General features: G+C 40.4%; 1 protein-coding gene across 3 annotated transcripts in view; it reads left to right on the top strand.

The window, feature by feature from the left end:
* Positions 1-15,546, top strand: part of APP (amyloid beta precursor protein) — a 210,389-nt gene that overhangs the window by 48,965 nt on the left and 145,878 nt on the right. For all 3 annotated transcript variants that reach the window (XM_034074572.1, XM_034074573.1, XM_034074574.1), the window contains exon 3: positions 12,762-12,891. In XM_034074572.1, coding sequence (XP_033930463.1) covers positions 12,762-12,891 — 130 coding nt within the window. The remainder of the gene's footprint in view (positions 1-12,761; positions 12,892-15,546) is intronic.

Genomic DNA, 15,546 nt, shown 5'->3' on the forward strand with positions numbered 1-15,546 from the left:
CACCTTCAAATGCACATCCCATTTCTGCTGGAGAATAAGGTCTTACATGTATTGGTGTGGAAGTTTTGTTGGATCTGATTGGACTTAATGTGTTATGCCACAGCAGTGTTGTTCTCTAGGGATTAACATCACTGTGGTCAATTGAGTCATTGGGAGCAATTTGAAGTGCTTCTGGTTTCTCCATTTGGCAACCTTCCTAATCCTGTTGAGACTGTTCTTTTGTAGGAGAAGGAAAGCAAAAGAATAAAAAAAGCGTTTCGCTTTTCACTTTTATGGCTTTCTTTGAGTTGGTGGATTCAATCTTTCTGTTAGAGAAGTCGGTGTCAGGGTTCCCATTGACTTCAGTGGAGCATGCAGTGCAAGGCCTCAAAGAACGATTTGCCATCTGTATGGGAACAGACTGCAGAAAGAAGAAGGCTGGCAAGAAAATGTTTAGCTTCTTTTTCGGTGGGGGATGGAGCACTAAGACAGTTTGTTCTTTGGTTTGCACACTTCTGAGCTGCTTCTGTTAAAGGCACAGATGCCTGTAGACAGCCCAATGACTGGGAGTGTTGTGTACATCTAGACTTGGTGCTTATATACATACTTAAGATTTGTCAGCTTTTGTCAGAACCATTCCCATATCTGTGAGGTTCAATAGCCAGCTCTGCAGCAATGTTTGTTACCTGTTAATTGAAAAGATTACTCAAAAGCTTTGGTCCCTATTCTCTCCTCTGCTGTTGGAAGAAGTTGGAGCCTGTGAGTAGTGGGGCTTGCCGTAAATACACAGTGGTGGAGTGTGGGTCTGAGGGGCGCTAAGTTCCACCTCCTGTGTTCTTGCTGCTGGAAAATAAACCAGGTCAGGTGGGTCTGTTGTGGTAATGCATCAACAGAGTGGGGGTTTCTGCTACATTGGTTTTCAGTCTGAAGAAACAGTCATACAATGCTGTGATTTTCCTAACAAAGAGTGCAAACTGAATGTTCTTCATTGCGATTCTGAATTGCCCTGGAAGACGATGCATGTTTCCTTCTATTTCAGATCCAAGACTAACTCAGTCTGTCACTACCAGTGTTGCTCCAGTGTGTGCATGCTGTCCGACAGATTGGAAGTCTGTTGGAGAAGAAGGATGGTAGGGCTTCACTGTATGTTAAAGCACAGATGATGAAGCATGCTTCATTTCTTGCTTTGCTTTCAAACAGGCAATTACCTGTAGACTCCAGGGCACAACTTCATCTGAAGGATAATTGGCTGAAAACTCTTGTTCTCAAAAGGGGAGATGGTTGAGAGGTTCTCCTGTTAAATACACACATGGACATCCTCCATGGACTCAGGATGGCAGCTTATTTCTTCAGCAGCTACAGTTTTTAGCAGAAAATTTGGATTAGTTTGTTTTTCAGTCCAAGTTAGCAGCTGGAAATGAAGCACCAACCAGTCCAAGTTTTGTTACAAAGACATTTGCAGGTGGCAGTTTTTACATGCCTCTCCCTTCTTCTCTTCTGTCATGTGCAGCTTATGACTAAAAGTGAATTCTAGCAGATCTGAAGAGCCATAGTACTTCTAATGGCTAATGAAAATTTCCTAATATCCTATTGGACATTAAGTAATGCTCCGTGTGTGTTACCAAAGACATGAGCAGTAGATCCTGTTCCATATAGAGCAGAATTTGCACCATGTATGTATGAGCTGCTTTCTCAGCAGATTTTCTTCTTTGTGTCACCTGCTGAGGTTTCCATTGCTTTCACACTGGAAAATTGTTCCAGATTAATAATGCAAGTGTAAACTAAAATACTGAATAAGTCCATGTGGATCTAATCAGGCTGAAGTACATGCATGCAGCCTATTCAACATTCAGATTGCAGTACTGAAATATATTGTCTGAGTTTTGGAACATTGTTATTTTACAGTCTCTTATTTGAAACAGACACATGTGAAATGTTAAAGACTAAATTAATTTCTGTCTTGGTAGTGGCTCCAAATTGTGGGTCCCTTGAGTAGATAAGGCTTCAGAAAATGCCTAAGAGACCGTTTCTATAGATGAGTTTTGACTGTGAACTTCATTTAACCTGATATATAGTTAATATTGCTAATGGAAGTAAGAAATACCTGATTTATCTTCAGACATGTATACTCCAGATTGCTGTCCTAAGAGAGCAGTTTGCAGGCAGAATTAACTGTATCTGTGCAAGACAGTGGTGAGGCAGTTGACTACTGTGGGCCAACTGTTCAGAGAAAGAACTCAGATGCTAAATATACTGTGTTTGTATTTTAAAGCTGTAGTCTATATAATGTGTATTTCATGCACAAGCACAAGAATTATTGAAAGACATTGCTGCTTGATTTAAGAGGAAAAAAAAGGTGCAGTGTCATCCTAGAGCTACTCACATAATCACTGTAGGTATCCTGTTTTGAAGAACCAAGGCAGGGAAGTATAAAACTGAATGTGCATTCCTCTGCCATTCACAAACAAGAAATGTGACTGATCTGAATGTTTTCTACAGGTGTGCTCCCTTTAGCTTCATTCTTCATGTTCAACTTCTATTCTCTTTATTATTATTTTTAAGGTGAAGTTATATTTCAGAGCATCAGGTAGTCTGTTTCTAACTTGCAGATTTCCCAGACTTTTTCTGTATTCCTTTCACTACAGTACTAAACCGTGCATGGTTTCCATGTATTCTGGATAATGGAGTACAACAGCAGTTTTGGAATACGACCTTACATTACCACTTCACATTCTTTGTACTAGAGCCTGAAGCTGATTTCATGAAAAGGGAACTCACAGCCGCGTTTGTCTCGTGGGGCATGCATACAACTGAATAGGCTCTTAGACTAATAAATTACCCTTTGGCTATTTCCCCAGTAAACTCAACAATGCATAAATTAATTAGATTATTAAAAGTGAGTTCCCAGGCCTGTTACTTTGTGACAGTCCTTGCATGGCTCCGAAGACAACTTTGACGTAAAGTAGGTAATTTTGGAAGCAGTGGAAGTTGGAAATTATTGAATAGAGGACAATTATTTTTTCCACATGTAGTTTTATAGATTTTATACTACTGCTTAGGTATATTTTGTACTGTGATGTACTCGAAGATCATAACTAACAACTTATTTAGAGTCACATACGTTCCTGATTGACAGACAGATGGGAGGTTTCTTTAGGTGAAACTCTTGGAACTAGTTCAGGTAGATAATTTGATGATTTAAAATGTGTATTGTAGCCCATATTTTTTATTATTTCTTTCAAAACCCAGGGAAATGGAAATTGTAGCTTTCAACATGTAGCAATATTCAAAAAGCTACTAAATTTATTATTTCATACCTTTAGAATTGTACCCCAGGTTTAGGCAGAAATTGCTGGTATTAGATCTGTTTATTTCCCTGCTGGCCCTTGAAACACTGTCATGCCTGATGTGACATGGTGTTTCATCTTCATAGTGAAAATACAATGACAGGTCAGACTGTTATTTGTTTGGGGTTTTTGTTATTTCTTGTGGTGGTATTTATTGTTTGGTTTGTTGTATTTTTGTTGGTGGTGGTGGTGGTGGTTTTTGTTCTTTGTTTTTTTTTAATGCTTGCTTTTTTAGAAGAATAGTCCTACAAAGGACTGCTTCTCCAACATCAGGTAGCTGGGCCTTTATTGCAGTCCCTTGGATGCTGGTACTGCTAGCACAGTTTTGTTTAAACACCTGAATAAAACTGTGTATCAGTTGTCTTGAACAGATCACTGTCAGTTTGTATATTAATGTCAATGTGTATTGATGCCAGCTCCTTCCTTGTGCCTTACCTTCCTCCCACTGACGTGTGCTATTGGAGAGATGGCAGCCTGCAGGAGAATCTGGAAATACTGACCCAAGCTCTCTAGCTGCTTACACTGTCCCATCTTCCTTGGTAAGGGGGACCCAGTGCTTCAGACAACCCTTAAGTCCATAAAGGGGGAAGGGAGTGGATGAAATCTTACATCATGACTGAAAGAGGAGGTTTTTATTTATTTAATTATCTGTCTATCTGTCTGTCTATTTGTCTATCTGTCTATCAGTATATCAGTCTTTAATCCTGATTGCCTATTATTTCCCTCTTGGGAAAACAGGAGTCCATATCCTTTGTACATGATAAAAATGTCCTGTTAACTTCATTAGATATTATCCCATCTCACTGCTCTAATACTTAATCTTATTCCTGCAGAACTTTAATTAAGAAATATGAACGTACAAGCAAACAAAAAAGAACAAAATAGAGCCCTCCAAACCCCAAACTCTTAATTGCTTCTGGTGATGCCACAGAGTAACAGGCAGATGTAATCTCATCTTCTTTCTTTGTGCTCAAGTGGAGTAAAATTGTGAACAGGCTTATGGTGGCAAGACAAAGCAGGCCTTGCTGTCTCCCTGTGAGTAAAAATTTGTGCTACAAAGATCTAGAAGTGCTCATTGCATTTAAACCAGTGAGTGCTTAAGGTGGACAGGGAAGCAAGCAGTTTAGAAGAGGCCATAAGTCCATGTGTTTACTCTGAGGTTTTACAGTATGAGGAGCTGGATATGCTTCATAATTACACAAGAGAGACTTTAGACACCTGATGTGGTAAGCGGAATTCGCCTGGCAGAGCTAAGATTTTTGGTTTGGTGTCCTTATTGCATGCAAACATACTTGTGTTATATAAAATGAAAGACTTGAAATGTGGTTGACCATGCAGCTTTACTTGTGCTTTCATAGACCTCTGTCTTCCTGCGTGCAGAGGAAAGCACTCAGAGAAAGCCAGTGTGCAAATGTTCAGTTAAGTCTGAGTTAAGTCACGGGGCTCTGTGCATGAATTAGGTTGAGTAGGCTATCACACGTCTGGCAGATTTTCTGAACGCTTTAATTACAAGGTAAGTGGCAGTCTTCCATGAAATTCCAGGTTAAGGCACATGAGGGATTTTTAAGAGATTGTGTACACGTGAAGCTTTGTGTGGGTGAACCAACCCAACTGGCCACTGTACTAAAACCAGCTCACGTTTCTACCGCTGTCAGTGCCACAGTGTCCTGGGGCTCAGCTGCAGCAGTTATTTTTAGGTTTTTTCTCCTTCCTAGCAGCTGGTGCAGTGCTGTGTTTTGGCTTTAGTCTGAGGACAGTGCTGATAATGCACCCATGTGCTAGTTGTAAACTTTGATCAAGGACCACACGTAGCATGGGGGTTTTTTGTGTTGGTGTGTCAAAATCTTGCTAAACGTTGCATGACTTCCACTCTCCACCTTGCTTGGCAGTGTGGCACTGGAAAGGGTTGCCTGGGGAAGTTGTGAATGCTCCATCCCTGGTGGTGCTCAAGGCCAGGTTGGGCAGAGCCTTGGGTGACATGGTTTAGTGTGAGGTGTCCCTGCCCATGGCAGGGTGGTTGGAACTAGATGATCTTAAGGTCCTTTCCAACCCTAACTATTCTATGATTCTGTGATTCTGTAATTCAGTGCAGGAGTTATGCCTGTGTTTCTAACATCTCTGTGTTTGTGCAAGAGGACTGCAGAGCTGATGTACCAGAGTTTACAGTGCTTTAGTACTACAGTGGCTGCTGTTTCACCTGGTTAGCCTGCAGGCTTAACCAAGAGTTATGGCTAGAGCAGATACACAGGAAGCAAGGGTAAAAATCATACCTGGGGCCAGCAGTTGCTGAAGAAACAGGCAAAAAATTCAGATAGCTGGTTGAAATGGGAGGGATCATAAAGGTAATAAGCATCCATTGCCTGTATTGTGTGCTGCATGTGTTATGTGTGTGCAATACAGTGATTGATTTTTCTTTATTTACAAGTAAGAGAGCTTAAGGGAGAGCATTTCCACACGACTTTGTGAGGCTCATGTTCTTTTTCTCATGGAGGTTTTTAGTTTGACATAACTTTTAGTCTTTAAATTACATGACTTTGCAGCACTAGGTAACAACAATAACAACGGAAACAACACAAAACCCAACCAAGCAAACACCAACAACAGCAAAACAAATCCCAAACAAAATCCCAAACCACCACTCTTTAAAAATTCTTGCTTCCCAAGTCCCAATTGGAATTTAAATCATATTGAATAAGCACTGAGAACGGGGCATTTCATTCAGGGTTGGCAATGCTTGTCGTTGCTGCTCCTGTGGTACCCCAACTGCTGCAGCTGATCCGGAACAGCTCCACAGCGTCACTGCTCCCAAAGTCATGGATTGGAAAGCTTGAAGAGACACTGTGCATGGACCCACAGGAACAATTACTGTGTTCTTTGTGTGGACATGCCAAATACTTGAAAATGAGTGCAGCGTGTCTGCTTGCTGCTGCTCTTCTGTAGCATACCAATGCAAAACACTGGGAAGGAGCTGTTCTTCTGTTTCTTTCCGTGTTTTGAACATGTAGGTTGCTTTCTGCCCTTTGACAGGAAAATCCTCCAGAAGGATTTTATTTATTTACTTGAAGATGCACTCTAGAAAGAAATAGTTTTGATTCAGCTACAGTTTATTAATCTGAAACTGAAGGCTTTTTTGCATAGTTGAAACATTATTTAGCTGTCCTTCAGATGTGCTCACTGTCAAAGGACATTTTCCACAAACCATTTTATGACCACAGTCTTCCTAAGCACTCGTGGTTACTTTGTGCTCACAGTAGCTGTTCGCAGATTCCTTCACTGAAGTGATAAAGAAAAATCAAAGCACAGAGATAAATGGTTACCTGTGTCACATCTGTGACTTTGGTTTATTGTTTTAAAAAGTGACTCTTCTGAGAATTTCTGTGAACAATTCTCAATGTTAAAATAACATGGATAGTGTAAGTATAGAATATTTGTAGTAGAAAGTTGCATAGTCCAGTTGGAAATAAACTTGCTCACAGACCAACTTGTTTGGTTGGGGTTTTTTCCTTTCTTGGAGGAATGTAGGGGACAGGAGTAGGCAGGGAGAGTCTGGATGTAATCCAAAGTGTATCCTAGTTTGATTATCTTCCTCTTTCTTTAAGTAAATCAAGTCATTCAGATGAATCAAGTTGTTAAACATGCAACTGCTAAAGCCACCCTAATTAGCTTCTATTTGCAACAATAATTTCTTCTTCATTTATTTTATCTGTATGAATATTCCTATCTAGTCAGTCTTGCGTTTCATTTTTAATACAGATACTGTCACTGACTGTCTGAGACAGGTTTCAAGCAGAATGGCAGCTCATAAATACCTGTCAGCTCTGGGGTGCATTAGCACCAGTTCTTCAATGGCACATGGCAGAGTGACTGGACATCATGCTTGCTGAGAGACTGGCAGACTCTTGTCATTGGGAGAGTAGGAGTTGAGCATTACAATTGAATTCAGGCTATCTTCAAAGTCTTGCTGTGCCAGGTGCTGAAGCTGAGGGTCAAAGGAGATCTAGAAACCAAATGTGTGATCTAATTTAAGCCAGGATACCATGGGTAGGTACAGCAAACAACTGAAGGATATGGAAAAGAGGGTAGAAGGAAATTATAGTAGGAAAATATGTCCACTTCAGAGTGATACAGGATTTGGTGCAGTTAAACTAAAACACATCTCTGCTCTGGAGCAGCATTTAAACTGATGTGGGATGCACTTTGGAGAAAAAATGAAGGTGTTTAAATGAAAAATGGCAATTCATTACATGTTAATTTTGCACCTTAATTTTAAACATTTTTTTTTGCCTTTTGCCCGGGTTCTCTGCCATTCCAAATTGATGGCAAAGATGGACACCAGTTCCTGATTATGCCTTACATCTTTACTGTAAAATAATGTTTCTTTCTTTTTTTTTTTTTAATTCGTGTTAACTGTAACACTACCCTGTATTTTACAAGGAGCGCGTGTACTGTGTATTTGCAAGCGCGTGGATGTGTGTCTTTCATACTCCATTAGTAACCCAGATCATTTGTTGTTCTGAAGCTGAATCTGGATCTATTCCCTAGGATGGTTCTGCTTTTGGAATACAGAGGAAAAGATCCTTAAGTTCAAGCAGAAATAAGAATAAATCTGTATCACTGATTCCAACCATATACATTAGAGTAGTAGTGCATGTTTTGTATTTACTTATTTCTATTGTTATTCCAATTGTGTAATAAAAAAATGTATCAGTAAATTGAAATAGCTCCACTAAATGCCTAGTCATCAGCTAACCTTGTAAACCTTTCAAAAATTTATTTGAAAATATGATAAAAGAAGCAATATTCTGAATGGTCGTAGTTACTCTAGATGATGAGAGGCGTAATGAATAATAACCAAGAGGTGAAATACTATGATTTTGAATGTAAATGTCATTTAGTATCCGAGATGACTGTGCCTCATGATTATGCTCAAGGATCACATCAAGTTGTACAGAGTTCATTTGCTGTGTGTTTATGAGTGTGTAGAGAAAAGCCTACTTATATAATTATATATGGGGGATTGATTGATTAAAAAAAAAAAGAAGTGTTGCTCAGAGATTTTAGTTGTGTTTAATGCTGATGTTTGAGCCCTGGCAAAGGATTACCCTGAGAGGCTGTGGAGTCTCCATCCTGGAGATACATAAGAGCTGTCTGGACACAGTCCTGGGCAACCAGCTCAAGCAGAGGAGTAGGGCCAGAAGACCTCCAGAGCTCCCACCCTCAAGCAAGTGTAGTAAATCAAGACATTCACAAGTTTTAAATACATGAAGGTGGTTGTAAGCTTCAGCCAAGCTTGGCCATACTAAATGGACTGTTTGTGGAGTTGGGTACTTCTGCGCAGGATATGTCATCTCCTCGCTGCTCTTCAACTCTTCATCCAAGTCCCCCTGAGCTGTTTCCCCCACCACTGGGCCTGGTATTCCAGGAGGGCCTCACTTCCCCATGCACTGGGGAGCAATGTCTGCCTCTTGCCCATAGTGACTGTCATACCCTGGCCAAGCTGGCCATTCCTGAAATGGTCTCCCCACCCCATGTGTGTGCCTGGCATTCCCCATGTGTGCACCTGGCTGTGCCAGCAGGCCTCCTGACTGGTCTTCCTTCTGCAGGTGATGGGGGTGGCTGTGGTGGTGGCTGCATATACCCTGCTTTGTTTGAATGTTTTCCTCCATTGTATCTTTTTGGTTTTCCTAGATTTGTTTCAAAATAATCCCTATTCTCCTCTTAGGTAACACATGCTCGACTAGTTTATTGTAGCACTGTCACCACTCTATCAACACCTTTGTATGCAGATTAAAATGCCCTTTCTTTCCTTAAGCACGTCTACACTTGAGTCCTAAATCCATTTGTCACCAGGCTTGGTAGTGGTAAATGAGGATGTAAACAAGATTACACTAAATTCTAAGTAGCCTGAGTGCAGAGGCTTTTTAGATGTTTGTTTCTGAAGTTGGTGTAATAGGGGAAGCTTAGTAATGAAAATGGAAGTAAATTAAGATCTAGGTATAATTTGATTGACAGTTAAAATTTTTAGATTATGTTGACCTCTTTCTTCCAGTCTCTCTTGAAATATACTAAAGGAATTGCTCTGCAAGCAAGTTACAATAACATTGGAAGTTTGGATCTCCTGTAACTTCCTATTCCTGCTTACCCTGACTCTCTAGAAGGAGCAGTGGCTCATTAGAGACACTAAAAATAAATGTGAGGCTCATTTTTCTGTGCCACTAAGTAGGTTCCACTTCAATTCAGAGCGAATACCTTATATAAGTCTAGTGAATGGAACTTTCCTCAGTGCGTGCACACTGCTGGCATTAACCTATTGATAACGAAATCCAGAGCCTGTTTTCTCTTGTGAAGAGTGGATGGAGCGTTGTGTGACCTGTCAAAAGAAATTAGGAGTTTAGTAACTGATGTAGAAACAGAAGAGGAGGGTTCTTTGTATTTCTTCGCCCTTGTATGCTCTTGACACATTCTGTTATGTACTTAGGATTTGGTCCACTGTACTAACCAGAGCCTAAAAAGGTGGGTTTGGCAAACATAAAAAATGAAATATTAATTTTCCCCTCTCCCCATCCTATTGTTTCAGTAAGTGGTAGTTCTCCTTAGAAAGCAACAAGTGTGTTTTTATTTTCACAGATCAGAATTCTATTTTCTGTCATTTTTAAGCTACCTACATGTTCCTGTGGATGCATAAATAGCTTTGAGGTTTTTTTTTCCCTTAATTTCTTTTTTTTTAACATTCAAGTCAAAGCTTTGTGAGATTCTTTTTTTCTTTTTGGTCATCTTCACATAAGGCATTTACTTCCTCTGTACGTGACAAGTGCTGCTTAACCCCAAGCAATGTTCAAATGTCTCTGATGGGAACATCTCGGTGACACAGGGATACATCAAGTGCATGGTTTGTGACAGCATGCAGCATTACGTAGCTGTGGGCTGTAATTACCCAGATGTGATGTCTGCAGGCATAAGAACTTGGAAGAGTGCAGCATGATGATGCTAAAGGCATCAGAAAAAGATCTGATTTTCTTGCATCTTGGCTTTTTAGCTCTTCAGGCAGCCATGATTCCCTGTGCTGTAATATTTATGCAGTAGCTGAGGTGTGAAATTTCCCCATCATGGTGACCTCCTGATCCATTTTGGTAGTGCTGTGTCAGGAGCATGAGCATGTTTGATGGAGCTGAGGGGACCCAAGAGAAAAGAGGTTGAAGAGGAAAGGGGAACTTTCCTTGAATTTGGAGCCTTGCTGTTCCAGTTCAGAGTTCAGTATTTGAAGCACTGATGGAGCAGAGGAAGCAGCAAGTTCCTGTGCTTTATACAAGTACTGTAAAAACGGTGATATATTTGTAATGTGGACAATGACCATCAGCCCTGGTCACCTGCTGACAAAAAGAACAAAGCAAAGCTGCAGTCTTCTGAGTGCATGAAACTTTCACTCTTAAGTTCTGAGTTCTACTCTGTGGGCTTTCTTAAAGTGAACTGTGTCTTGTGTGCTGGGTTAATGTAGAAGGTTGCTGTCTGAAGCCTTTGCACACATTTTAATTGTAGTGAACTGAGCATGCTGTTAAAGCTGGCAAAAAAACATATCAGGTGGTTTCTGTGAAGTGCTTATGCAAAGCAAGAGGTATCTGATTAAAAAATGCTGTTTTGTAACACAAGTCAAGGTTGGCATTCAGTCTCTTTAGCATAAAGTGCATTGTTTCATAGTGTTTCTTTCTATAGTAATTTTCTTGGCACTGTTACTGTGCCTGGCCTTGTTTTGTCTATTAAGCTGTTAATATAGTTCAATTTTATATTTATTTTAGTGCCTTCCTGTCTCTTAATGGAAGTAAGAAGTTTGACCCAAGTATTTCAAATTATGCTATGATTACTTTCTGTTGTTACCATGCCTGTGACCCAGTCCATGTTCATTCAAAGACTGCTGATCTCAAATCTTTGGTCAGGGGAGTGCCCACTGGGATGCTGTGATCTTGGGGGGATAGATGATTGAGATAAATCCTTTTTCCCCCGGGCACTGCTCCTGTTTCTCAGGGTGATTTTCCAAGCACTGAGTTTAGACTCCCAAAATTCACCAAACCTCAGCCCAGCTCTCTTTAGCTGGAGTCATGTTCCTTTTCTGCAGGGTGTTTTTGGACCATCTCCAATTACTTATTTTCCTCAGGCTTGTTTCTGTTTCTGTCTGTCTTTTCCACTGATAGGTATAAGTAGACTGTAGTTTTTAGTCCACCTAAATCCTCAGATCTGACATACTTGGAAATTGGTAAGGATTGCTTGAGGAAAGGCAAAGGAAAGATAGTACCTTCTGAGTATGATGTTAGGGCAGATAGACTGCCAATTTGAAAACTCAAAAGTGAGAGCCATAGGCTGTGCTTGCAACTGCTGTGGTGCAGTGAGAGTCGGGAGTGAAGCAGCAGGGGGTGAGCATCCATGCTGGGTGCACTGTGCAGGCTTCGTTTTGGTTAGCTCTAGCCTGCTGTGGCATGGACTAACTGTCTGCTAGGTGTACTCCAGGAGCACATATTCCCATTAAGTTTTATCCATAAAGAATGCATTTTGCATGCTCTGAAATTCTTCACAGCATGAACCACAGTTTAGTGTTCAGCCAATCTCTCAATGGACCAAAATGCATATGTAGAAGGTGACAGGGAGGTGGGTCTGTGCAAAAGGTTAGTATCTCAGACCTCTTCTTGACAAAAGAGGCCAGATAAGCCCTTACTGACAGTAAAACTAGAAAAGGGATAAAGGGACTGAGGGACATAAAAAAACCAAATACGTGGCTTGATCGAAGCTGTGGCTTGCCAATAAATATGCCATCCAGTTTGCTGGAGGCATGGTTGTGGGCATAGAAGAGCATTGCAGTGTTAAAAGCAGACAGGATTTTGATCTGAGCATTTTAAGGAAGTTTGGGATAGGTTTATATAGGTGATGTAAACGTAAATACGAAAAGCTTATTCAACAGACTGTTAATTGTACGCAGACTGCAGTAGGATAGTATTATGATACTTGCTAAAATTATTGTAGTAACATAAAAATGTGCTATTAATTTTAGATGCATGGAGATCAGGCATAGTATATGGAGTTTTCCAAGGAGAGCAACAGCCTAGACATGGAGGAGAGGGTATCCTAGTCAACTGTAAAACCTGTTTAGCTGATCTCTAGCTTAAGCAAGTGTGATCTCTAGCTTAAGCAAGCTCTGTTTTGACAGCCAGCTGTTGACCACCATGGTATTCTGAGCTGGCAGCTCAGATGATGAACAGACACACCAGTTTTCCAGGTAAGTGCACATACTCATACCATGAAGTAAAAAGATTACTTAGCAGAAGAGGGAGACGATAGGAAAAGAGAGTAATGTATTGTAATATCCATGTTACAAACGTGTAACAGTATTGCATGACCCAGAGTGCATACCTGTGATAACATTTGTCTTTTTTACACTTCTAATGCTAGGTTTACCCTGAATTACAAATTACCAACGTTGTTGAAGCCAACCAGCCTGTTACAATCCAGAACTGGTGCAAGAGGGGATGGAAGCAGTGCAATGGTCACCCACATATTGTGGTTCCCTACAGGTGTTTGGGTGAGTGACTTGAGTTTCAGCCTATCTTGCTCTGTGTGTTTTTTTTTCCTTTTTGATCTGCTCATGAAAAAGATAGAGAATCTACATAACTAGCTTTTATACCTCTGTGCTGTCATCTTCTCTGAGGTGGGTTTCGCCCAGTTGTTCAGTCCTTTGGAACTGAACTAACTGGAGATAAAATGAGCCTGCTCTTCCTGATACTATATTCATGAATGACTGCAAAACATGTTTCTGCTTACTACCCAATGTTTGTCTTTTCCCCTCTTTTTTTTTCAGTAAAGACATGCATGTGTGCACCTAGTTTACTTTCTTTTTGCTTATAAACCATTACCATTTCCCTAACTAAATACCTTCCTCCCCTCCCCACCCACATTATCTTTTGAACATCTAGTAATTGGTCTCTGTTGTGGTTTACCCCCAACCAGCAACTAAGCCCCGCACAGCCACTTGCTTACTCCCCTCACAGTGGGATATGGGAGAGAATCAGAACGATAAAAGTGGGAAGACTTAGGTTGAAATAAAGTAAGAAAAGTGGGTTGAAATAAAGGCAATTTAATAGGAAAACTAAAAGCTGTGCATGTGAGCAAAGCAAAACAGAGAATTCATTCACTACTTCCCACTGGTAGGAAGGTGCTCAGCCATTTCCAGGACAGCAGGGCTCTATCACATGTTAACAGTTACTTGGGAAGATAAATGCCATCACTCCATGCATTTTCACCTTCCTCTTTCTTTGCCCAGCTTTACAGGCTGAGCATGATATCATATGATATGGATTATTCCTTTGTCAGTTGGGGTCAGCTGTCCTGGCTGTGTCCCCTCCCAACAACTTGTGCACCCCCAGCCTACCCACTAGTGAGGTGGGGTGAGAAGCAGAAAAGGCCTTGACTCTGTGTAAGCACTGGTCAGCAATAGCTAAAACATTCCTATGTTACTGATGCTGTTTCTAGCACAAATACAAAACACAGCCCCATACCAGGTACTGTGGAGAGTAATACCATTATCCCAGCTAAAATCAGCTGGGTTGACTGTGAATGTCAATGGCAATCTGTTTTTATTGAAAGTAAGCAAAAATTAGATTATAAATTCCTGTGTTTTTTTCTGCAACTTTATTTTGTAACAGTTACTTGCTATTGTCTCCTGTGTCCTGATGCTTTGAAGTGATTCACCAGTTTAAAAGGGAGGTTCATTCCTTCATTTTTGTTTTGTTAAACTTCTGTCAGCATTCAGAAAACAGTGATATTTGCTGTTTTCACTAACATGCTAGGCACAACATTTTCTTGAGATTATTCCATGAGCTATTTAAATATGCAGATTTATCACTGCCATTTAAATTGTGATGAATTGGCTGCTTAGTTTCATGTTTAAATGCTGGAGTTCAGAGTTGGAATTTGCCCTTCTCCTAAACCAGGACAGCTAAAATGTATGGAAAGCAGTTCAGGCCAGTTATTGCATGCATTAGGTAATGAAAGAAACTGAGAAAATGCAAAATCTTTCTCAATTTTTTGTTCATTTTTGTGGAATGGGCAAAACACATGGCATGTTCTGCCTGATGCCCAGGTAGTGAGGGTGCCAACCTAACAAAGGTAGGACTGCAGAGTAGCTTACAAACATGCTGCTGCTATGGTCAGAGGTGCCAAAAGAGCAGGTGTGCAAAATCTGTACTAATTATCAGGGAAACTGTATTGTTCAGTAAAGTGTCTAGATCTCCTGTTTGTATGGATACAAAATAGGTCTTTCTAAACCTTGAGTGTATCATTTTTGACGTTACTGGAGGTAAGAATGGGAAGGAACCTGCTGCTTTCTGAGTATTTTCCAGACTTCTGTGAGAGGCAAGTGGGTCACTTCCACCAAAAGTTTCAATGCTAAAAGGGATTCAATGCTTCTACCCTTTTGTTGCAGTGTTTTCTTTAGTTTTTCATAGGACAGAACTGCAGTCTTACCTAGCTTCATCACAGTATGTTTGATCAGGTTCCATGTGAGTGCAATTGCACTAATCAGAGGTGTGGCAAAAGATCATCAGTCTAGTGGAACTATAAAAACTAAATTTTATTATTTATTGCATTGTCATCATAAGTAAAGCTCTGAATTATGATCAGGGAACTATTATGCTCCGGACTCTGTACTTACGTAGACTTGGTCAGTGCCCTGGAGAACTTAGCATCTAATTTAAGATGAAAGACAATGTAATTAAGAGCAAATGAATATAAATTGCCCATGAATAAATTTAATCTGGAAATTAAAAGGAAGTTTAGGCAAGAGTAAGGTGCTCCAGCAATTGTCTTGTAAAAGGAATAAGAAGTCTAGTAATGTAGAAGGAAGTTCATAAATTTATGATAGTCCTCTATGTGCAGTTCCCTGCAGGAATGAGGAGCTGGACTTGTCTTTCCTGAGTTGTGGTTTTGAATGAAAAGCTATTCGGAGTTCAATGTCATGTCTGCTGTCTTAGGTAGCAAGGTAGGCTTTGCTGGAGGCAGAATTTTTAAAGACATTTAAGCAGCTCATGTGCATTAATGCTTTGCCTTTATCTCCTGTTTGCTATTTTAACCACCCTCCCCCCCTATTTTTTTGTCTAATTTCCTCATAATTGAGCTTGTGCAGTTGTGCCTGCCTGTTTGTGCTTGTCATCCTTCTATGCTGCCATTCATCTCTTGACCA

This window comes from Melopsittacus undulatus, chromosome 2 (assembly GCF_012275295.1).
Source record: "Melopsittacus undulatus isolate bMelUnd1 chromosome 2, bMelUnd1.mat.Z, whole genome shotgun sequence".
Lineage (NCBI taxonomy): Eukaryota > Metazoa > Chordata > Aves > Psittaciformes > Psittaculidae > Melopsittacus > Melopsittacus undulatus.